At 43.5% G+C, this 24,545-nt stretch overlaps 1 protein-coding gene across 2 annotated transcripts in view; it reads right to left on the bottom strand.

Annotated features, from left to right (window-relative positions):
* FAM180A (family with sequence similarity 180 member A) overlaps positions 1-24,545 on the bottom strand; it is an 85,391-nt gene that overhangs the window by 19,646 nt on the left and 41,200 nt on the right. The window contains exon 1 of one of the 2 annotated variants that reach the window (XM_005241780.3): positions 8,448-8,884. The exons of the other annotated variant lie outside the window; for it this stretch is intronic. Within the exon in view, the coding sequence (XP_005241837.1) occupies positions 8,448-8,523 (76 nt within the window). The 5' untranslated portion in view covers positions 8,524-8,884. Of the gene's footprint in view, positions 1-8,447; positions 8,885-24,545 lie in introns of those variants that run through there. 2 annotated transcript variants of the gene reach the window in all.

Raw genomic sequence — 24,545 nt, 5'->3', positions numbered from 1 at the left:
TGGAGTATCTCAGGGGGATATAAAAACAGTTACTGGCTAAGGTTTAGCCACTGAGTAGCAAAGGAGCGCTGTGGCTTCTGGTGCACTCAAGCTGGTTTAATGTCTCTGAATAAGAAAGTATTCTGTGGGAGACATATCATAAAGCTGCCATAGCAACAGCCAAATAAACCAGGATTTTAGGGTAATGAGAGACAAAGGCACAGTAGAGGCATACAGGATCCCTTCCTTGGCTTGCTTTCTTTCCAGTGGGAGAGAAACCCCCATCTGTTACTGTCCCCTTGGGGACTTCTATTTGTCTTCCTGCAAGTGTTATTTGCAGCTTATTCTCAAGGTGGCATTTTTTGTCCTTGTTATGATTCTTTGGTGTGTTTCATCCTCTGCTTCCCACCATCAGCTATCCATGTAGTGACCTGTAGCAGCTTCACTCATGGCAGTGCCATTTTGTTGAAAAACACTTTTATATGTGTTTCAGTTGGAAGATTTTAACAATCAGGGTTACTACAGGAAACCAGATTCCAGATAGTGACTGAGATTGTGCCCACACTCCTGAGAAGGCAAAACTCCCATTGACTTCAGTGGTGACGGTCTGCACACTTCAATGCTTTTAAAGCTAAAGCAGGAAGCAGACTGGTTTGCCCACTTCAAGACACTCACACAGCTCCTAGTTTTGCTCCAACTGGGTCCATGAACTCAGCTAGCTTCTCTGCATTTTGGGTGGACTCAGCTCCCTTTAGCAGAGCCACTGGGGTGCAGAGGGAGAGTGCACAGCTTTGCAGAGCCCCAGTTCAAGGTGGATGCAGGCTGTGCACATGGGCAAATAGCGGTGTTCGTCTTCAGCACCCCAGGCCAGGCCTATGGGTCCTGCCCTGCCTTGAACCCGAGCACAGGCACTGCATGTAGAGTTAATTGCTCCACCACTCAGTGCTTTACCTCAGCAATTTACATCTTGCCTGTCATTATTGGAGTAGTCAGAACCTCCGTGGCTTGATGATGTTCATTAAGACCTGCTGACTTTCCTTTCAGTGACGTTGTACTATTCAGTGCTTCTGACAGGATTTCTTCTGCCTGAGAAGTCATTACTCTCCTGCCTAATCTGGCATGATCCACGCCCAGAAAACAAGAAAAGCAATTTATGCTTCAGAAAGAGAATTTAAAAAAAAAAAAAAAAGGTCACCACTATTAACAACATACAGGACTATACACACACACACAGTCATACTGAAGAGATGGGCAAATGATGTAATTACTCTGTGCCTCAAGATAAAAAGGGATGCTAATGTTTCTTCTCCTTAATTACACTGAAATTTCTTCGGAAAAGGAAAGATATTTTTTTTTACTCTTTGTGTTTGCATAATGCCAGGTACCAGAGGGGTTTCTGGACACAGCAGTCGAGTACAAGATACTTAGGATGGAACTCACAGAATGCTCTACAGTCTTTGCTTGTGTACATGAGTTATTTCATTCATAACTGAGCGTCTTCACCTATGGAAGGGAACGTTGCCTTAACAGCATGCATTAAGAGCAGTGAGGCAGTTGTTAAAGGTAAGACCTATTTCCATGTGAAAGTGTAAAGAGGGATTTGAATGGTAGGAGCTGCTTCTGAGCTGGACTTTGGGGCATGAGGACCCTTGTGCAAACTGATCTGGAACCCATGACAGTTCTATACCTGGGACTGAGGCAAATAGAAGTGACATTACAGTGCACAGGAATCCTAAAAAAACTGACCAAAGTAGCAACAAATGTCTTACTGAGTTGCCAGTCCTCAGCACTGGGATGGAAGTGGGTTCGCTGAGAAGATTCTACTGGTGCCACTTTCAGTTCACAGTTCTCACTTAGTCTAGCACATAGGAAAGAGAAAACAGCTTTACCTCATGTGTCTTCCTCTTGCTGCTTACCCAGATTTCCTCAAAATTGTCTAGCTCCTTTCTCTTTTAAAATTTTGATTCTGCCTACCAGTTTATGACTGTAAGCCTTAGTCATTTTTGGCTGCTTCCTGTGGTGAGAAGAACCTCAGAATCACTTAGATCCCTCCTTGCTAACAGCATGACTGCCTTTATAGAGTACAATATCCATCTGTGATCTAAACTAAAATGTGGAAACTTCTGTAATCTATCCTCCCTCTGATCTCATCACAGTTTAACATCATTGCCCTAGAAGAGATTAGAAACCTTGATTTTTTTTAAGCATCCTTTGTAGGTCTTTCAGGTATCCACTGTGAATTCTGATTCAGGGATCATCCTCCATGCAGATTAAATTAACTAAGTCTGCCCCGAAAGGAGTATTTGAGGAATCAGGGCATGCTAGAATGGATTTTGATAACAGCTGCAGCCCTACCCTACTGGATATTTATCCTGTGCAGGTGAAATCCATTCAGTGACCGTTATTTTCTAGCTACCTTTTGCAATACCAAGCAGCTTTCCCAGGTACCAATAACTAATCCCTCTTCAGCCTCTTCTTCAGTCCTCTCTCTGCTCTTCCTGCAATAGCATTTTGTTTAATAGTTTCAGACTGCCACTACAGCTGATTGCCCAAGGGATCTGCCACAAGGACAGGAAGGCCACATCTGTGCTGCACAGCAAAGCAGAGGGCGGAGATGCCAGAGCCAGAAGCGGTGTATCAGTGTGGCACTGGGTCCAGCCAGGTGATCCCTGTTGAAAGGCAGAGCTCATTCCCTTGGGCACATGCTGTGCACGTGACTATCAGCCTGCTGGGACACCAGCAAGTCCCTGCCTTGTCCTGTGACATGCAAAGCAGGCAAATTGCCTTTGCCCTGGGTCTGTGATCTCAGCTTCACACACAGTTGTGCCATACAAATATCTCAGTTGCCTCCTCAGTTCATTAATTCTCAAATATTTTCCACATCTGCTTGAAAACATATTTTTGCCTTTATTTTTTCTGATTTCTTAAAAGCCAGAAAATATTCTTCTAATGCCTCTTTCCTACTACTTACAATGTAGGAAAATTTGTTTCTTAAGGATCTGTGTTTAGGTCTGTGATGTACATTTATACTCATCATTTATACTTTGCTCTTTGCAAAGGAATTCAGGAAGTAAAAGCACAGGTATATAAATTGTCTTCTTCAGGTCATCCAGCTGCAAAGCTAATTCATAGAATCATTTAGGTTGGAAAAGACCTTTAAGATCAAGTCCAATTGTTAACCCAGGGCTGTCAAGTCCACCACTAAACCATGTCCCTAAGCACCACATTTATACATTTTACATTTTATACATATACATATACATTTTAACACATTTTTGTACACTTCTGGTGATTCCACCACCTCCCTGGCCAGCCTGTTCCAATTCTTCAACACCCTTTCAGTGAAGAAATTATCCCTGATATCCAATCAACACCTACCCTGGCACAACCTGAGGCCATTTCCTCTCGTCCCGTTGCTTGTTACTTAGGAGATGAGACCTACCCCCCACCTGTCTACAACCCCCTTCTAGGTAGCTGTAGCAAGGGATAAAGTTCCAGTTGCCACCCCCCCGAGCCTTCTTTTCTCCAGGCTAAACAGCCCCAGTTCCCTCAGATGGTCCTATAAGCCTTGTGCTCCAGACCCTTCACCAGCTCTGTTGCCCGTCTCTGGACACGCTCCAGCACCTCAGCATCCCTCTTGCAGTGCCCAAAACTGAGCACAGCGTTTGACGTGCAGCCTCACCAGTGCCAACTGTCACTTCCCTTGTCCTGCTGGCCATACTACTTCTGGTACAAGCCAAGATGCTGTTGGCCTTCTTGGCCACCTGGGCACACTGCTGGCTCACATTCAGTTGGCCATCAGCCAGCACCCCCAGGTCCTTTTCCTCCAGGCAGCTTTCCAGCCACTCTGCCCCAAGCCTGTAGCATTGCAAGGAGTTGTTGTGACCCAAGTGCAGGACCTGACACCAAGCCATGCTGAACCTCACACAATTGGCCTGAATTCCTCTGAATTTCAGTCTCAGGCTACCCTTCAGGCAGTGCCTTCCTCTCTTATAGGTGCACTTGTGGTACTTGGTGTGGTAATAACTTACATCAGGCAAATAAATCCCCATACCAGGATACTCCAGCCTACAAGCATGCATTCCTAGGAACTGGTACAGACTTATGGAACAGGCTTGGGGTGGGTGGAAAAGACCTCTGCAGCAGATTGATCAAGCCTTTTGGAGCTCCGGTGGAGTCACTGGAATGGATCCAACAAGCATGGAAGTTGGTGCAGTAGAGGCAATTTTCCAAGTGATCATGTGGGAGCCAGAAAAAAGGGAAATATTACATTTTCTGAATAAGAAGAAATGTTCTTTACACAGCCAGGCTTAGACAGGTTTGGCTCAGTTTCATAACATTTCATATCTTTCATTGGTTTATGTGCACTACATATTAAGAATTGGATAAAAATGGCTTTATGGAAATTAAATAAATCTTGCATTTTAAAAAGTTCTTGTGGCCACTCCAGATGATTTAATTACTTTTTACCCTTGGACCAGACCTTTGGAAACCTCAGCATGTCTTAAATAAACCAAACCCATAACCTGGCATACTCAAAGCCTGCTGGGCAAATATGTGTGCATGTGTTTGACCGTTTGTGTTGTAATTCCATGTGTCGATCAGGCCTCATTCTCTTTGCTTGTGCTATCCAAGACAAAAATGTCACATAGGTGTTACTGTCAGCAGTGGAAACCCAGAAGTTGCTCAAGAAGGGAGTGCCTGGCTGTAAGGATGCAATATGAAATGCAGGGAAAGAGAGGCAAATTAGGTCAAAATGTGTGCGGATGCAGTGCATGCCCTAATCACCAAGGCACTCATCTTTCGCCCACACAGCAAGATCATCAGCAGTCTGGTACGTAGCAAATGATCGGAGTATAGAATATGTTAAGCATTGCTTCCTCATAAAAGGACTGTCTAGCCTTCTAGCAACAGCTAGTCTCTCTCTTTTACATTGTTTTCCCTCTCCTGGCACTGAAGAGCTGCCAGCCTGCTGTAGCTAAGCCCACAAGCAGAAGAACCATGCAAAAGTTGCTCATGTAGCAGCTGCTCCATCAAACTCACAAACTCAGTTGCCACAACACTAGAGCAAATACTCAAAGTTTGTACTGTTGTGGGGAAATCAAGGAGGATGGGCCTTCTGTTCTTCCAAGCAATTCCTTCTGCTGAAAGCCTCTAAGGAGAACAAACTGTTCCCCTGATGTTATGGAACAACCATTTGACTTTCACCAAGCACTAGAGACTGAGTACAAAATAATACATTAGACCAGATAGATCTGGATGCAACTGTGATACTGCTTTTGATGTCTGGAAAGCACAGCACAGCTATTTCCCAAAATCATGGAACCTCAGTAGTTCATTCCCTGAACATGTGAACACCTGTGTAGCAAGCATGCTACTGTCTGTGTGTTGTTTATTTGAATCAGGAAGCCCTTACAACAAATAAACTACAGCCAGCTGAGATAAAACGTGTTAGCAAGGATTGCCTTCGAGTTTCTCCTCGGGGAACAGGCAATTCTTATAACGCACATTCTGCTTTCCAATGTGTTGGCACTCATCAGAACAGTTTGATGAAAGCAACTGGGTGGCAAGAAGTGACACTGTCTCTGGTTACCACAGCTGTATAGTTTTTTTGTTTATTTTTGTCATTAAAGAATAGGATTTGTTCCTTGGTTTCTCTGGCAAACACACCTCTTAAGATCTGGAATTTTTATTTGGGACCTTGAGAAATGAAGGACCCACTTCTACTATTGCATAGAGAATACCACTCAGAGAGACCTAATGTTACCTTTTCTCTCTAGACAGGCACTTCACAAAATCTAACAGAGTAATATTGTACAGCTAAGCCTACAAGAGGCTCAAGAAGAAAACCTGAGATGATGACAAGCAAAATATTTCATCACCACTCAGGATCTTTTCTGTATTATTCTGAACATGGCCATCCTAGGTAGCAAGCTTTGCCTGTGACTTCTGGACCAATGTCTGCAGCTGGATCTAGGCAGGCTGAGCAGTGTGTGATTTTTATTGCAAATGGGTGACGGAGTTAAAAAAGGAAAGAAAATGCACTCAGTTTTCCTGCCAGAAATCTTTTTTTCTCTCCCGCCCCCTGCCCCAGCCCCCCATTCTTTGATGCTAGTAAAAGCAAAGGGAAAAGGGAGGTGGCAGTCTGGAGTTCCCACTCACCAGTCAGCACAAGTGACTTTACTCCCATCTGACTTTTTCATTGAGCCAAAGCTTAAATACTTGGTTACAAGGGTTGGGCTTGCAAGGCTGCCCCAGTGCTCCCTAGCGGAAAAACAGTAAAAGCTAGACCTTGTTTTATCCAATATTGACTGTTCATTTCTATTGCAAATAACTGTTGATAAATAAAGCAGAACCCTTTGTTCTACTATTTTGTAAACAATCTGGACTACTAGTCAACATGGAAATGATATGCAGATCTGTCTTTCACTTCCATCAGACCAGATGCTGATCTGTCTTTGCTTTTCCATTGCAAAACTCAGATCAGCAGTTGGACAAGACCTAAATTACTGAGGTTTAACCCAGGCAAGGCTCAGTTGTCATTTGTGGAGGGAGGGAAGAGCTCTGAGTGTGCAGAAGGGTGTGTCATGTCTCGGTACTCAAGTTTCCTCTTCGGTTTCTAAGCAATTAAAAAATTAGGACAGTGCTTTGGCCCTCTACATACTGCAGATTAGGATGGGATTGGTTAGGTTGACACACAGATAGCTTAGGGGAGTGGAGGTTCTCTGAAGCTATTGTTGAAGGAGTCATGCCTCTGAAACATATTTGGAGCTAAACAGTCCCAGCAGCTGTGGAGAAGAAATTTGGTTTCCTCCTCAGCAGATGTCTGTATACAATATTTGTGAGAACTGAACTCCTTATCACAACAGGGGATGAATCTTCTCTTCCCTCTGAAGTCTCCAAAAGCAAGCTCTAGAGCTTTCACCTTGAAAACAACCTACTTTCCTAAAAGGCACAACAGAATTCTGATGTTTTCCTTTAAATATTCATGGTGATTAAAATTGGATTTTAATAGTTGCATGAATTGTTTTTAGGAATGTGGTTGTGGTGTTGTCTAATTAAAATCAGTGTGTAAGCAAAAGTGAAGAACATCCTTAAATTACAGAGTGATTATTCCATGGAAATGAACCCCTTTCTTTTCATTTTTCTTTTTTTTTTACATTTCATAGGTAAGGTGACTTCATTCTTCCCAAAGGTAGGGTTGGGTTTTTTTCATATATGCAGATCTAGTTCTGATTTCCTCACCTTTTTATGCATCATCCCTGGAAAGACAAACTCTTATCTACACAATTAAAGGATTTTATGATGCCAGTCGGTGTCACTACCTCTATTACACAGTAAGTAAGAGAAAAGTTAGGTACATGCAGGTATAATGACCATCCACTATCATCCAAGAGGCTGATGGAAAAGCTGCAGAAAGAACCTGCCATTCTGAGACCCAGGTCCATGCCCTGTCCGTGAGCCCCCACTAACTGTAAGGAATAACTGAGCATTCACACAGCCTTAGCAGAACTGCACAGCTCTTCATTCCTTCGCTCAGCCATTGCCTCCCCTACAAAATCAAAACAAAACCTAAATAGCAGACTAGAAAGGAACGAGCTATAATGAGGAAAACATGGGAGATTGGGGTGCAGAGTGGGGCATCTGAATGCTTGGTTTTCTAACAGACTCTGGTTCCATTAATTCTGTGAATTTCAAAATCAGAACCAAAGAAATCTTTTGGGAGGTGTTTCCTTTCTCCACTTCCAGCAGCTACTGAACCCGTGCCAAATACCAGAGGAGAGAATAAAACAAAAAAGGGAAAGGACATCATCACTAGCTTTTAAGGAAGCATCTCATATGCAATCCAATAGCCCCAAACCATTTCATGTGTTACTGTCACACACTTGAATACCAATATGTCACAACTCTATATTGTTGTATTGGCAGCTGAAGCCTAAAACACCGCAGAGAGCTTTCTCTACGTTGTATGTGCTAGTCTGTCAGGGCAGAGTGGCAGGCATTCCTAGGCACCTTGCACAATTCATTGTTGTGTTTACTATTGCCAGGTATCTGCCCGGTGGAGCAGAAGATTATGTCACGTCACCTGTGACTGCAAAGGCTTTTGCTTTAAGGTTCCATGACCTATAATTGTTGTTAATGCAGGAGAAAAAGGAGAAGGAGAGAGAAAGGAACAAAATGAGAAAAGAATGGAGTTTTGGTTCTTGGGATATTTATATATATATATATTTGATTATAATAGAATACATATATCATTTTACCTTTATGCACTTATGCATGTGTATTTTTCTATTTGTCTATATAATTATTTAGCTGACCTATTTAATGGAGAAAAAGAATTCCAGAGTTGGGAGGGAAATATTGTATATAAATATATATGTATATATAGGTATAATGGAACATAATTTCAGACCAGATCTACAAACTCAAGGTTTTCTCTTAAATAATTTTTCATGTTTAAATCTTACCTCTGCTCCATCTGTGGGTCACAGTGGCATGAGCACTGTAATAGAACAGCAGCAGCAGCAAAGTCTTCCAAAGCATCTTTCTCTTTAAAATACGTATGTCTAGCTGTATAGCTGATTTTTAATTTCCTACCTCCTTTCTTTTCAGGAATAAATAAATGGCTTTTCCTTTCCCCCTCCCCCTTTGAAGGAGAACCTGTCTGTTCTTCTGAGTACAGCTGAAGTCAGTGTGCAGCTCCTCTCTCAAACCAAGTCTCCTCGGGATCAGGAAACTTACTTTCACAGACAGACTTTGTTTTTATCCACATCTGGAATGACTCATGGGGCATGTGAGTTTGCTGGCAACTGTGTGAATAAATATCATTACATTTTTGTAGCTGAGTTTCATTTCTTATATGGGCCAGTTGGAATTTATTTTTGTCCAATAAACAGCCACAAGTAACTTCATTAAAGGATCCTAGCTCTGTAGCTACTGCTCTGCAACGCAGGGGGCTATATGCTAACCTGTGTCTAAGGCGAAACCCTCCTCTGGAATGATGTACAGCTGCCCTTGGATGCTTAAGCCAGGGAGAGGGGCATGTGATCTGCAAGAACATTTTGCTACTGTGATTCATATAATCATTCCTTTATTAAGAACATATAATGCTGCGCTTAGACTTCAGTTCTGCAAGGCAAGTCCTGGCCTTTTCCTCCGTTTGGCCAGTGCAGAGAACAGGAGGATCCAAATCCTTAACTGGCTCTTCTCAACGGTACTATGGGGAATGCGAAGAAATCCTAAGGACAATCTACAGTAACCAGGATGAATGCGGAGAGGTAATGCTGAACAAAAAGGCTGCTGATAGACTTCTCCTTGCTGACACTTGCCCCAGGGAAGACAACACTGGAAGCCTTTATCCCAGAGCGACCTGGCATGGAGGAATCTGCAGGTATGTACTGTCCCTGGCACAGTTCCAACAGCTGCAGCAGGGTGTGCTTTGTGGGAATACAGCGCTGGATTAGCAGCAGGTTGCTGTATGTTGGAACAGACCGATGAAATATAGGAACACAAGAAGTATTTAGCAGAATCAAGCAATAGGAGATACTCCATTTGGCTCCTAGAAGTGAATCTAGTCTTTTATTTTCTATCTGAGTGTAAGCCAGGAACAAATCCACAGACATCTATGAATTTACACTGGTGTAAAACTGGCACTTAAGAAAGGACACTCCAGCTCAGAAGGTATAAATAGAAGAATTAAGGGAAAAGACCAAGAGCTGGCATGACAGAGGGCACTATGGCTCAGGATTAATAAGCACTGGCAGGAAGGCATGGAGAAAACCTGTTCAACTCCTGTATGCCTCATGCCAATGTCTGGCCTCAACCTCAGTCCCCTCATTCTTCTCTGTCCCAGCTTCAAGTAACACCAGCTGTAAAGGGAAGGAGGAGGGTCAAATAAGGTTGTCTTGCTTAAGGCGACTCCACTTCTTTTCCTACATGTACAGATTTTCCAGTGCTCAGACTGCCACAGGTTACTCCCACATGAACAGCACATGAATGTAAGACAGTATTTTACATGCCAAGGAGATGACAAAATGTGTAACTCAGGCAAAGGGTGGCTAACTAACTCTCTTGCTGTATACTCTTCTTGTTACCATACATATTAGGGATGGATCTGAATGCAAGGTTAAAGCTAGACGTGGGCTCACTCAAATGTATTTGTGAAGAAATTATAGAGCTGGAGCAAACTAGTTTTGTGTTCCCTAGAGAAGGGGAGAGAGAAAGAGAGATGCTGCAAGAGGATGATTATTCCTGCTTAGCTCAGTCACTTATGACAGGATGAGTTGTTTTCTGGAGAAGGTGGATCCAGTCATCAGCATGGCCAATTCTGAGATGATGTGCATCAAGATGATTTGCATCAAGAAGGTGCAAGTTGCACCGTAGTAAGGGGATAATGATCTGTCAACCACTGAGGAAAAAACGTTGTTTTATAACTAATACTGGAAAGACTTCAACCAGTAGGGAGAACTTGAGGAAGTACACTTTGATTTAGTAAACCACCTTAGTGAAAGCCCTTTAACAAGCAAACACAGTGGGTATAGAAGGCTTCATTAAGTTAATTGCATCAGCCTAGCTACCCAGCTTGATCACTTTAATGTCAGCAAGGGTCTGTGAATGAGATGTTTCAAAGTCAGGTAGACAAGGGAGAAGCAGCACTTAGGAAGCATGTCGCAGGCTTGAGAAATGAAAGAAAATTATGAGCAACCTGAAGATCTTGTGGGGTAACGAAGGAACACATTTTCATTGTTATTTGGGGAGAGGGCATGGAAACTCTTCTGAGGTGCTGTATCATTTAATTGTTTACATCTAAGGAAACAGCAGCTGATAAAAGAGGATGAAGGAGGCCAGAAGGGCTCTGCTCTCTCTGAACCAGAAATAGAACAACTTTGCAGAAAGAGCCCTGCAAAATGGCTCTGTCTCCTGGCTGCCAGCAACAGACACTTCCTTTGCTTGTTCTTTGTCACTGCTTAATATATCCATCCTAGAAAGGGAGGAGAATACCAGGAATTTCCTTCCTTAATCTGCGCCTCTGACACCAGCCTCCGGAGCAAGCATCCTAGCAGCAACAGAGGAAGAGTTGCTGAGAGAGACAGAAGAGATGTGTGATAAGACTGGCATACAGGTCAAAGGGATATAAGAGTATGAAATGATCGCTGTTCTCTCCATTTTCAGACCCTGGAGATGTTGCTCTGAAGATACATTATATGTGATATATTTTATTATTTTTATTTATTTCTCCTTAATCTGAGTCTGACTACAGAATTCTCTTTAGCAGCCTTTTCCTTATCTAAGCTCAAATACAAATGCTCCCCATCTGTGGTTCAAAGCCCCACTCCTCAGTGCAGTCTTCAGTCATCCCGTCTTTGACTGCCTCCTTGTGTGTACCACAACTGTAGGGCAAATTTGACTTTAAGACTTTGAATGATGTACTCATATATATTTTCTTACAGGAAATGCAGCTGCAAATATAACAGATCCATGTAAAATAAATAATGCTTTCCCTGTAGCATCTCCTTAAGAAGTGTAAATGCCCCTTTCCCCCTCTTAAAACTGTAGGTGGTTTTTTTTCTCCCATATGGATTTATATACAGGCAGAGTCATACCCTCCATATTAAAAAGCCTTCCAGATGAAGCCAAGAAATAAATCTCTTAGGCATGCTCAGGGCACTTCAATTATGTAGTTTCTATTCATCTCATGACTATATTTTATTAGATAGTTGCTCAATTTCAGCTCAAGACAAATTCTGCCTGTGCTGGAGGTTTGAATCTCTGCAACTATAATGATAGCCGAAGCAGGGTAGAAATCCTCTGTATTTATAAATAATAAACACTCCTAGATTGCTTTGGAAGTATCAAGCAGAGGAGCTTTACAGTGAAGAATTCATCCTGAATATATGTCCGGTAGGAGAGGGTGCCATGCTGTTGAAGCCAGGACGCTGAGAGCTGGTCTGCCGGCTGGTCAATATTCAGGTCTTAAGCCGGTGTAGTGCTAGACAGTGTCACAGTTATGTTAAGGTGACTATTTATGTTTTTCCAGTTGTCATAAATTTGGAGATGCAAGTCCTCCAGTGCTCCTAGATCTGTGAGACCCTTCAGGCACAGAAAGACTCTGGTAGTCTGTTTGAGGTGAAAAGGGACATTTATGCAACTATCAGCAATATGACTAGATACCAAGGGAGCAGCTTTTCCATTCGATTCCTCCATCCTGATGCTGTCAGTGAGCGTCTGTACATGCTGTTACTCCCACACAGTCTTTTTAAGAAACTTGGAAATAGGGAAGGGAGAAAAGAAGTGGGTGAAGAATGGAACAGAGAAGCTGCCAGCTGCATTTTTGCAGCCCATGCAGAGTGGGAGCAGAGCTGGTTGTGGTACTCCAAAGCAGTCCTTCCTTCCCATCTCAGGTGCTGTCATGGTAAAAGGATTTCAGCAGGCTGGGAGTGTAGAAACTCTGTATTTCACAGGGGATGCTCTGGAGTGACCAGTGCTTCAGGTGAGGTGCCCTTATGTGTCTTCTTTAGTAGCTCATTGTGTGAAATAATTTATAATCTAAAAAGATAATAGAAGGAGAAACAAGGCAACAAGTGATCCAAGATGAGCAGCCTGTGGGTCTTTCAAAAAAAATAATCTCTTTTTCACTGGACAGTACCAGCTCATGGTGTTGGTTCAGCTTTGTCTTTGATGGGCTCCTGCAAACCCAAGGCAGCGTTGCAGTCTGCCCTGACACCTCAGTTGCAGTTAAGAGTCCCTTGCAAATCTTCTGTGAAACACGTATTTTTTAGATTGGCCCTGTTTCAATTAGAAAACAGAGTGTGTGTGTGAAGGAAGTTCCTCTGAACCAGAAAGTCTGTCCTGCAGCCAGAGCCCTGCCCTGCACCGTAGGCAGTGCAGCATCTTCCTGCTAGTGTGCCAGCACAGTGGAACAGCATTCATGCATGACACAGGCATTGGTCTCCTTCCCACCATTGAGACAGATAAATGGAGACATACGCACGAAGTGACTCACTCACTGAATGACTTGATGGTAGAGCTGTGGATAGAAACCAAGAGCTGTTCCATTCCTCTGCCCAAAATATAAGGCGCTGGTCTGGCACTTCAGCAGCTCACGCAGCACCAGTGCCATATACCAATAGCTTCCACAAGAAGCCAAGAAATACCCTCATAGCTAGGAGCACAAAGAGAGGAAAAAAAAATAGCTGTAGGCAAGCTGCCAGGAGAAGAAACATTGTTTTTTTCAACTCAACTATTGGCATTTGAACCTCATTATCCATAATGACTCTTGCTGGCCCCTCAGCTGAAGTTGCAGCTTCCCGCAGCAACAGTTTGGACAGCAGAATCTCACTGAGCCTGAAAGTGACAGCAGCCAGGATGAACCTTACATAGCCATACAGTGCAATGGAGTTGTAAGTTGGAAGGGACTCTGAGGCAATCTTTTAGCTGTCCTTCTGCCCCAGAGTCTCTTTGCTTCCTTGATCTAGCTGCCTGACCTCACATTCACAAGAGCACTTAGATGCTGAGCTGATACTTTACAGATCCACATTTAAATAACCAACATTTAAATCCAGCTCTGCAGATATCTGAATTCCTTGTGTGCCTAGGTTTCCCCTATGAGTCTCCTTAAAATGCTTGTATCACTGTATCTACCTTGAAAACACTGAGCCACTTACAACCTATTTCATATTTCACACAAAATAATGAGACTTGCGTTAATATTTACAAAAATATATGACTGCACAATGCCCCATCTCAAGTCCCGTGTTGCACATTTCAGTTTTTTTCCACATAATCAGGAAGCAGATGGAATATATATTTTACTCGTTGACTCCAATTGTTTGAGAAGTCGCCTGCATTCTAAAGTGTCCTGGCTCAGATCCTTTCTCTGCCTGAGGAGATGTGAATACCTACCGTAAGAGATGACTCTAAGACCTGAATTACAGGATTTTCTTGGATGGGACTTTTCAACTCATTTGCTGGATCTGTTACTATCTGTGGGTGGTAATTAAATATTTGTTGTGGCAGAGAGAAGGAACGTGAGGATGACCCTTTCACTGTGATCACAGCACTCACACATATGATGCATGTCTTACTACCTACCCATCCTTTTTATATGGAAGTAGGATACATACCATTGATACTTCATTATTCAAAGGCTCATATAAAAGATGAAAGTTCAAGTTGCCTCAGGAATAAGAGGTATTTGAATCCAGGTTCTTGGATCCTGGTCAAGTACACCAACTAATTAACTAAGAAGAGATCCTTCTCATCTTTTAGATAAAGTCAGGGGAGGATTCATGTTTGCAATGAAAACCTGAGCAGAGACAAATAACTCTCACTAGCTTCAAGTTCCAAAAAGACACAAAATTTATTATGCCCCTTTCTCCTTGGTATTTCCTCTTGACTAGTTTAGATAATCTCTGCGTTTCAGCCTGGACTATGTGAGTCATCATCAGACATCAGGCTTTTTCCCCAGGCACTGTACAGATAGCCTAAATACTGAAACTGGGGCTGGGAATGAAGCTTAGAGTGAAGTTAAGCATGCTCACAGTTAAACCCAGCAATGCTGAGCCAGGGTGTCTCCTAAATCAAGAATTCACAAAACTGATGTGCTAGTAAGGCTGCTTTGATCAAGTGTGTGCTGCACTACATAAAATATTAAGGTTGTCACATTTTTTCCCCAAGATTTTCAAGACAATATGGAAAGACTTTTTGTTCTGATCCTCAAACATCAGTCAAGGTGGTGCTACTCACACTAAGGAAGGAGCATGGAGATACAGAAGTCAGCAGAAGCTAGCACAGAAAGTCACTTATGGGAGTCTGACTTCTTTTTCTTGTAAAATATAAACTTACAAAATACTGACTTAATTTTCCTTGTGTCTGCTAGGGGAGTTGCTGATGTAAATGATTAGAGCTACACCTACCATAGGGAAGAACTGTGCTGATTTATACCTGCCTATTAGCATGTAGTCTGTGCTGGGTAATGCAGCATAACTCTTTTAAACTTTTCAAAGATTCCGTCAGTTCTGCCTCTTTGCAACCTGTTGGCTGCCAATGTAAGCTCCAGTGGCACAAAGCCAATGCAAACACCAAGGCCATGACTTGCAGTTAAGCAACAGAAAACGGTGTTAGAAGTGCTACTGTAAGATGAGGTCTGAAACGAAGTAGACAAGAATGTTTTGTCATAAATCACTGCTAATATCATAAAGGAAGGTCAGCTATGCAGGGAATTTCCTGCTTTTCAAGCCTAGAAAGTCAATAATGACAGCAGTGAACATTCACAGGGGGAGTTTCATGATTAAATCCTCAGAACAGTAGGAAAAAAGTCTCTTCAGTAAATATAGCCACGAAATGTTAAATCCAAAGCAATACCAGAATTTGACAGCACAAAACTAAGAATAACCGATGCCCTCTCCGGAGCTCAAAGAAACACCAAATTATAAACATAAGCTCATTACCACAAGTTATTACCAAGCACAGCCAGACCAGAGCCTTCTACAGATTTTATGGCTTACTTTAGACTGTAACCGTAGATTCATCAGTTTGTTGAAATTGTGGATGGAAATTGTCCTGGGGTAAAGAGAGAGGCAAAGGGTCTGGCTAATAATTATGAAATTGAGAGATTAGAGACACAGTAAAGATGGATTATGTGGTGATAGTATTAGAGGCTGGGTGTAATGCAGTGGCATTACGTAAAGAGTCAAATGGGAATGGGATGAGGCTTGATCATACAAAGAGGATGACAGAAGAGTGGTGGGATTAAAAATGAGTGCCAGATGCAGATGAGGTTATGGAATCAGCATAAAGGCACAGGGAATGAACAGAGATGGACTCTTTTTTTAAAAGGCCTGATGTAAAACTTGAACCAATGGGAAGCACAACATGAAAGTTAGATCCCAGTTGTTCCTGCTCTGAATACTTCTTCCACCTACTGCTTCTTCCAGTTAACACACTGACTTTCCCACTCGTTTACTCCAGTGTAGCACTGATGGGGTTTTTCAAGGGAGTGTGGATAATTTAAAACAGGAGTGAGATGAGAGGACAACTCAACCTATTCCCCCCAGACAGAAGCTGAAGAGTGGTCCAGCTCTTCCTTTCTCCTTGAGCAGCCATGTAAGGAAAGCAATGAGAGATGCAACAGGTGACCTGCAAAGCATAGTCTGAGCCTTAAGATATCCTAGTCTGCAGACTGATCATTCCTCTCTGCAAAATGAGTATTCTCCACCCCATCAAGCTTGTTTACACTGAAAAATAACAAAACAATTGCATTTCTTCTTCAAAATGAAATCCTGCTAGTTTCTAGTTGCCTAAATAAGCCCCTTACACCAGCTTGCAAGTAGCGATGATACAGGGAGCCAAGACATCCTCAAAAACTGGGAGGCTTAATGTGTGCCTGACCCTTCAGATCCACTGAGAATGTACAGGTCTTCACAGATGTAAGACTTACTTTTCCATGCTACCAGTATGCTTGGCTGTCAGACCTCCAAAGAAGCAATTCATAATTTTCTGAAGCAGCAAAGTTTTCCAATATGAGAACAACTTTGTGGCAAAGGTCTTTAAGAGGAATCCAGGGACCGTTCCATTCTTTTCTCTGTGTGGTGCAGGCTTCAGGCAACAGGCAAACTTTGAGTAAAACATTGACTTTTCTCTGCCTTGACTCCCTGTGTGCAGAAAAGGGAAAACAATACTGCCCTTGCCCCTCATCTGTTTATCTCTTTTGACTTTAAAACCTCTTGGCCAGAGGCTGTATGTTCCATACTAAGCACACATGAGCATTCACCTCTGTTGAGGCCCTGGGATGCTTTAGGTGTCCAATCAATCCACCAACACCGTGCCTTTGCTTATAGTGAGCCAGGAAGATGAAGGAAGAGAGAAAGCAATTATCACTTTATTTTCGTCAAAGAGGTCACATTCTGATTCAATCCCAAATGACCTAACCAACAGAGATATTTAGCACACAGCTTTGTTTAGCAGTCTTAGGAGACAAAAAAAATGACCAAGTGAAAAATCCCACCTTGTTTCGGTGGTGGTGGGGTGTGAGGACACACAAGAGCAGAAGCGGATACCAGCTTCTTACTTCTCCAGGCCTTTCCTTGGTTCCCTGTTGTGAAACAGCAGCTTGATCATAAGAACCGAGACACACAGTTTTGCTGACAGCACAGAAAATAACACACAGGTTGGAGAGGAAAAGGAGGTCAGAGCCAATTAAATCTCCTAGGCTGCACAGACTGAAGTAGCAATCAATGCCCTGAACACATGAAGTGTTGGATGATTGTTCATTTGTGAACCAGGATTTTTCTTGGTAAGTAGCTCTAAAGTGAACAGCACCTTAAAGCCCTAGACTTAGGTCCTCAAACTACGGCCTGCGGGCTGGGTACGGCCCCCCAGGGTCCTCAATCTGGCCCCCGGTATTTGCAGAACCCCCCTGCCCCCCCCCCCCCCCCGCCCCCGCCGGGGGTTTAGGGGGGGGAACCAAGCAGCCGCAGATGACTGCCTGCCACTGCATCCGCGCACCAGCCCCCTGGTTAAAAAGTTTGAGGACCCCTGCAATAGACTGTATCTAACACTTCAGGAGGAGAGACAACTCACTGATTTAACTACTCATGCTTATAGCTAATATCTGTCAGGGATGGTAGATTTGTTCAAGGATAAAGGAGCAAAGGTGAGTGTAAACCACAGGTAATGCCCTGGGTTCAAAAGAGCTCTCGCAGCTGCTTTAAACCATTGCACCTTTCAAGAGGCTTTCTTCCCAGCTATGATCCCTCTCTCCTTGCTCAGGCTCACAGGGCATCCTCTTGCTTTGTGTGTATATACGTGGCAGGGCAGAGGTTGATGCAAACTTCCCAGCCATCCTGCCGGGCTCGAGGACCCGCCTGTTGCTGGGGTATGTCCTCATCCCCAGCCGGCTGCAGCTGCCCAGTGCCTCAGTGCTTGACAACCTAAAATGCTACAGTCTGGTGATGAAACTGGCCCAGGGCCTTTATAAAACTGTTTTCACTGCTGCCAGTTTCCTAAGGAAAAAAAAAAAAAAAACCCCAAAAAACCAACCAAACAAAAAAACCCCACCAAAAAACCAAACAAACAGACTGTGTGAGTGAATAATAACGCACAACAGAGTTCCTTCTCCTCCGGAAAAATAATGGATGCATACAGCAGGCTATTCCCTTGCTGGAGAGGTCCACAACCTCTGAAGTTAATGTATATTCCAGCTAATGGGAATTGTAATCATTGGCACCAGGCCCACATTTAGCTCAGTACCAGCCCTAGCACAAGGGAGGCATTCAGAAGCAGCTCACATCCAAGGGCAGGAGAAATGAGCTGCCAATTGTGTCAGACATGTTGCCTCAGGGGAAAATCTAGCTTGTGGTGGTGCTGCCGCCTGCTACATTTCCCTGATCCCTTTCAGGACAGGCTTCCTCTCTTGTGCCTAGCACCCACAAGCCACCAAAAATTAATAGCACACTGTTCCTATTATCTGCCAAGATTTCTTGATTATGTACGGCACAGTGCACGGGTGACAACACAACCAAATTACCCTTCTCATTGCTAAGAGGGGTGTGGGCTGGTTTCTCTCTGAAATGCTCCCACTTTATTCCTTCCTCAGCTTGGCACAAAAGCTTGAAAGCAAATGGAATGGAAAAGCCAGCAAATTTCACCTCCTTTTTTCTCCTTGAAGAACTATACATATAAGTGTATATGCATGTGTGTGTGTATGCATATGAAAGGAGGGAGTGCTGCTTAAAGCAGCTCCCTCAGCAAGAGAGAAAGCTGTCTCTTGTACTTGCAAAGCACAGTAGTAGGGAATTGCTTGCACTGCAACAACCTTACCTCTCTGACAAGCATGCACTTGTCATTCGTTGGAAGCTGTACCAGCTGCACCTTGCATCCTGGGCTGTGCTATCAGTGCCAAGAGACCAAGAGTCTAATTAGCTTGACTTGCAGCGAATCTCCAGTGAACTGATGGTACTGGCCACACTGGAGACCTAGCTCGTACCTGTAAGCTGAACAATTCACTATTGCTAAGTTGCTTCGGTGGGGCTTCAGCCATTACTGTTGTCTCCAACTGTTTCTGCCATACACAATAGTAAAAACTGTAACGGAGGCCAGACTGACCCCATTTCTTGTGTGTCACCTAAGATAAAAAAGGCAAAGTGTTTACAGATAATGATGGCTATGCTGCAAAAGAGAGGGAGAAAGAACTGTCTCCCTTTTCTAAACAGCAAAATCAATGAGATTCGGGTAATTCAGAGGTGGTAGGGAACCGCATGATAAGTGTATTTCTTCTTGGAAAACATCAGTTAAATAAAACTTAAATTTTCCAAGGTAGGGGAAAATGTGTGTACCGATTCTGGGAGGAAATGTTTCTAAATCCCAGAGGGAACTATTGGTCAAACCTGAAAGAGCACCTGGTACTCAATGGATGAATGAAATCTTACAGTTCAATGCTATAAGGTATGGAAAACTTGGATTTAAGCTCCTGTAACTTCCTTATGTGAGACAAGAACCTTATCTGTCTATTGCCTACATGAGGAGAGAGTCCTTCAGGCTCCTTCATTGTAAGCACTCTATTTCCTTCAAGCAAACCAATATTAACAGAGGCAGGGATCCCAACTTGGCCTCTCCATATGCCGTGAGCATGTTATAACCCTAGTTAATGCCGTCCTCACTCTTCTTCTTAACAACTAATTACTTACACAAAGTAAAAACACTCCAACAAAAGGATTGAAGTCAAACCTCTCTCTCTCTCTCTCTCTTTTCCTCTCTGAAAGGTGTTGGGTTTGTTTTAACATAGACAGAACATTTTTGACAATGGAAAAAATTTTGCAGGACAGGAAACCTGGTTTCCACTCAACATAAATTGTGCCCCTGTAACAGGCAGTATGATAAGCAGAACTAGGCTTCATAAACCTCATGAGGTGAGGTTTGGGTACTAAAATCCAAACCAAGAATGGCTTGGAGTTAGTACTTCTTTTAGTTGACCTCACAAAGCTCAAAAGAATTATGCAAGCAGTTGAAGAAATGGTTCCAGTTTGACTTCTCTTGGAGCCAAATCATTATGTCAGGCTCCACAGAAAGCAATGGTAGGTTTTCATCTACCGATACAGGTTTCATGAAAATGGTCTTCAAAGAAACATGCAAATGCCTAATGCAAAACAAGATGCCTGTCTGTCTGTCTTTCATATGTTTGTATTCACACAGCTGTGACACCCTGTGTCTAAACCAGGCTTCAGATATTAGATATCACCAAGCAGAATTTAGGTCTCTAGTAATCTGGATCTGCTGGGAAGAGCTCAGCATCAAGAGGGTGCATTAGTGTCACCATCCAGAGTGCAGGAAAGACAGATGTATCTGACCTACAGGCTGCAGAGGTTAGGTGCCATCAAGAGTCAGAGAAAAGTACGATGGGAGCTGGGCAAAACTACATGAGACCCATCCCACTGTTTGTACTATGTTTCCACCTGTAGGAGCCCACAGGAAGACAACTATGCAGCACTACTGGCATGGTGAGGTTAACTGATGCAGCAGAGGCTGGAAAGCTCTTACAGTGCTCTCAGGCGTAAGTAAGGTGGTCAGGAGAGCATGTGGAGGTGTAATGGGAGATAAGAAATAACTCCACTGGTGCAGTGCTGCAGGGCAGACACTAAAGGGGAGAAGAGAGCACAGAGGAAGAAATGTGGAAGAGGTAACATCCTGACAAATGCATGTGCAGTTGTAGAATGGAAGCAAAGGTTTGAACCAAACTCCAAAGCATGGCTGGAAATGAGAAAAAATTACATAAAATCCACCTTAGCACAATATTCTGTGGATTTAGTCACAACATGAGTCAAGAGCCTTATAGCCTTAGGATACTGGGCATTCCCAGCCTGATGTTTCCACTGATTACTACAGGAGCTGATTTACCAGGGGCCTTATTGGGCCATGAGCACCCCCATCCCTCCTAGACACCAGGGCAAGTCTCTGCTCCATGTTGGGGGATGAGGACAGTCTCCCCTGCTCTGGCCAGCGTGGCTTCATTCACTCCTGTAGCCTCACTACAACTCTGGTCCCCTAACTGGTCTGTCTTCCTGGCCATTCCACTGGCACGCTGGTGCAGCTGGGAACTGCTTGACCTCACTGGTCTGGAGCTGGTTGCCTTCCAGGACAGATTTCATGCCTTGTGCTAACAAAGGTGTGCAGGGCTGGCTGGATATGGAAAGCATGCATGGCAAATTTTATCTGAAAACAGGTAGGCACAACTACGGTGATAACAACAGTGTTGTGAACAGTGTGTGCTACCAGGTTGTTTAGGAACCAAACAGCACTTGAAAAAAGAGTAGGACAAAATGTCCAGACAGTTCTTTTGAGACCACTTCTATGCCCCAGTAATCTCTGAATGTAGAGTCTATATCATTATTAAAGTCATTATTAGGTAACCTTCTTTTCTGACCTGTATAACTACTTGTTCATTAAACTAAAACAACAGGACCAGATGAGTAGAGTGTTCCAAAATTACGTACATTTCCTCTCTAAAAGGTCCCTCTTTCTCCTCACATAATGCTGGCCATTGCTAGCATAGCAGAAGGGAAAGCAAAAATGACCGTGTATCTTTAAGGGCTGGATCTAATAGTTATGGAAAGAATAAGAGAAGAAGACAGATTATGTTGAAGCAGATGCTAGTAAGTATCAAAGTGAGATTAAATGTAAATGTTAGCAAACTGGGGACGTAGAAAAAAAAAGGAATTTAACATAATCCTTTTTGAAATTATAAAAGAAAGATAGCTGATCCCTTCTCCCTCTCTCTTTTTCAGTCACTATCTTCCTCTTTTATTTTTATTTTGACAGTAAGCCTAACGGAAAACACCAACAGCTGAGCTAAGTTTCTGAAACATTGAACAGCAAAGGGAAAAGATGAAGGCAGCTTTACAGATTTTGCAGGTTACTGCCTCTGTGACAATAACCTCTTTTATTCCCTCCACCCCCTCCCTCTGGGGATGTGCATGTCCTGCTGTCTTTAGTTGGAAAGCAGAAAGTAACTTAGCAGATAAATGGGTTCAAGCATGTGTCCCAGGGAGATAATAGCTCTGATGTTATTCTAATTTTCTCCTAGTAAACTAGGGCTTGGTCCTGAAACACCCTTTAAGACGAGGGGACCGTATGTATTTCAGGACTCCCATTTCAATCACAGAATAATACTTGCAAGAGAACTGTTAGGTCTTTATGGATAGCTGAATGGGAAGGAACTTTGGTGCTTGACTGGCAGCAAAGAGATAGGACATTTAGATGCTGAAGTAGAGACTGCTCCCCCCGAAGTGTTGACCCATTAGCAGCCGCAAAGCGGGGAGGATTCACATTCTCTCCAGCCACTATGGTTGCTCCGCCTGTTGTTCTTACCTCTCTCTACCTCGTTGTCCCATAGTCTCCCCTTCAGTGACCCTGTGTCTTGCTTCCTCCTGGTGTCAGCCCCTGGGGCAGGGGGAACAGCAGGAGCAGAGGAGAGTTGGGAGCCAAGCACTGTATGCTAAGTTTGTGGCTTTGAGCAGTTTACCTGTGGTTGTTTACTCTGCCTCTCTCTTTGTCCAAATGCTCTCATTAGTTTACTCCTAATTATAATATCCACAAGTGCCTAGTGTCTGTGGCTCCCTCTGGCTTGCTAAATAGTCTGCTGAGGCATTACTGAATTCCAGGAGAGACAGAAGGTGTGCCAATGCCTTCCCAATGCTTCCTTTCTCTCTTTCTCGTGCACACACATCACCACAGAAAAAGCAGCTGACACCATTGGCAAGAAAAGGTAACCAAAATGTCCAAGACCCCACCCAAGGCTATTGAAGCTACTAGGAAGACGCCCAGCAGGCTCTTTGTCAGACTCACAGTGAGCACATAGTTTTAAAATTAGGTTTCTTGTGACAAGGAAAGGAAAAATGTTTTTTATTTAGCTTGTGGCTCTGTCTTAGCCTAGATCTTCTCTGCATGGTTAACACAGAGGAGCAGCCTCTGTCCTGGATTAGCGGATTTCTGCACCTGGTGGTCATACCCTGAGATCTGCTTGGACTTGGGCCGGCATCTCCTCTCCTTGCTCTGAGGAGAAAGACCTATATGAGTGCAAAAGGACATCTGCGGCCCCTCAAGCCTTTCCCAACAGTTCACTTTCCGCTCCTGTCCCCACAAAGAGCAGAACAGTTTTCTTGCAACCAGCTGGCAAAGCACCCTAGACCACCCCCCCATAAGAGACATGGACTTAGGAACATGGGCGCTGCTCAGGGGTGCTGACATCTGTAGTAGGCTAATACAGAATTGCACGTCCAGGACCAGGAGTCACAACAAACAGACCAGCATTTGCTGTGTCCTGGTACACCATGGCCCATCTCAGTGGGTGCAGCTGGGGTATACAGTGGTGGAAGGAGAGTTGTAACCCTTCAGTGGCAGAAGCAGTCTGTATCGAAGACACAGAAGCTCTCTGAAGAAGCTAGCTGGTGCTCTGCAGCCACAGTAACACCTGGAAAGGGAATACAGGGCAAGTGTTCCTGCTATCACCACCATAGGTCAGATGGGAGATCACAAGAAGAAGTTCCACCATGGTTCAGAGGCCCCTTTTTTAAAATGAGGAAAGTTGTATTTAGGAAAGGAAAAAAGCACACTTTGTCTTCCCACACAGAAATTAAATTTTCAGGTTCTCAAACTTGTCATGAAAGCTATGAATCCTATTTAAATGAACCATTCGTTCTTAACAAGGGAGCATTACATAGACTTTTCTTGGGGTTTAGTTAGTTCGTGGTAAGAAAATGACACCATTAATATTTGGTGCCTGTGCTAGCTAGGAAGATATGCTGCCGTTTGATATGAATTGCATTTGGTTTAAATTGTCTTGAGAAAATTGTCACATTCTTTAGAGCTTTATGACCATTAGCTTGGACCTGAAGCTATTTTTGTGTTCAAAATGCCTTGTTGCACAATTTCAGGCAAAGAATTCCTGTTTTCTGGAAGAAAAAATTCAATGTGTGACTGATTGCAAGACTAAAATTCTGCCTACAGGGTAAAAGCCCTTCTAACAGTATCTGTAAATATGTGAGGGTTACATATAAGCAAGAAGAAAGAAAATATTTGCTGAGTACAGATCAGTGTTTGGAGAAGCACTGGAAAGTTAAGAAATAAGAAAGTAATGCACACTGTGAAGAAAGTAATGCACACTGTGAAAAATTCATAGAAGTAAATCTCAAGTTTTTTGTTGTAAAGGAACTATTGTAACTCAAGAGAGCATGCACTGCATTGAGAATATATTTCCCAGATGCTTCACTGAGACAGCTCAGCTGGCTGCTACCAAAAAAGGGTGAAATGCTGGTGTTGCTACCTGACTGCCACCTTCAGTAGCTGCTTCCAAGATTTCAGGTCTGACCTTTGCCAGTAGAGACCCGAGTCTTGTAACTCTAGAGGAGGAGGAAACCTCACACAGGAACCCACAGCTTTTGCAACCTCTTCTCCTCCCTCTTAGGGCTTGTGCTGCCTGTATCCATGGAAAGACAGAGGTCATGGGATTGGACCTCGCCCACAGGTGGGCAGACCTCCCAGCTGTCCCTGAGGGTTGCCTGGTGGCCATGGGG

Source organism: Falco peregrinus, chromosome 6 (genome assembly GCF_023634155.1).
Source record: "Falco peregrinus isolate bFalPer1 chromosome 6, bFalPer1.pri, whole genome shotgun sequence".
Taxonomy (NCBI): Eukaryota; Metazoa; Chordata; class Aves; order Falconiformes; family Falconidae; genus Falco; species Falco peregrinus.
Note: the sequence above shows the minus strand (reverse complement) of the source record. Positions and strands in the feature narration are given on the sequence as shown.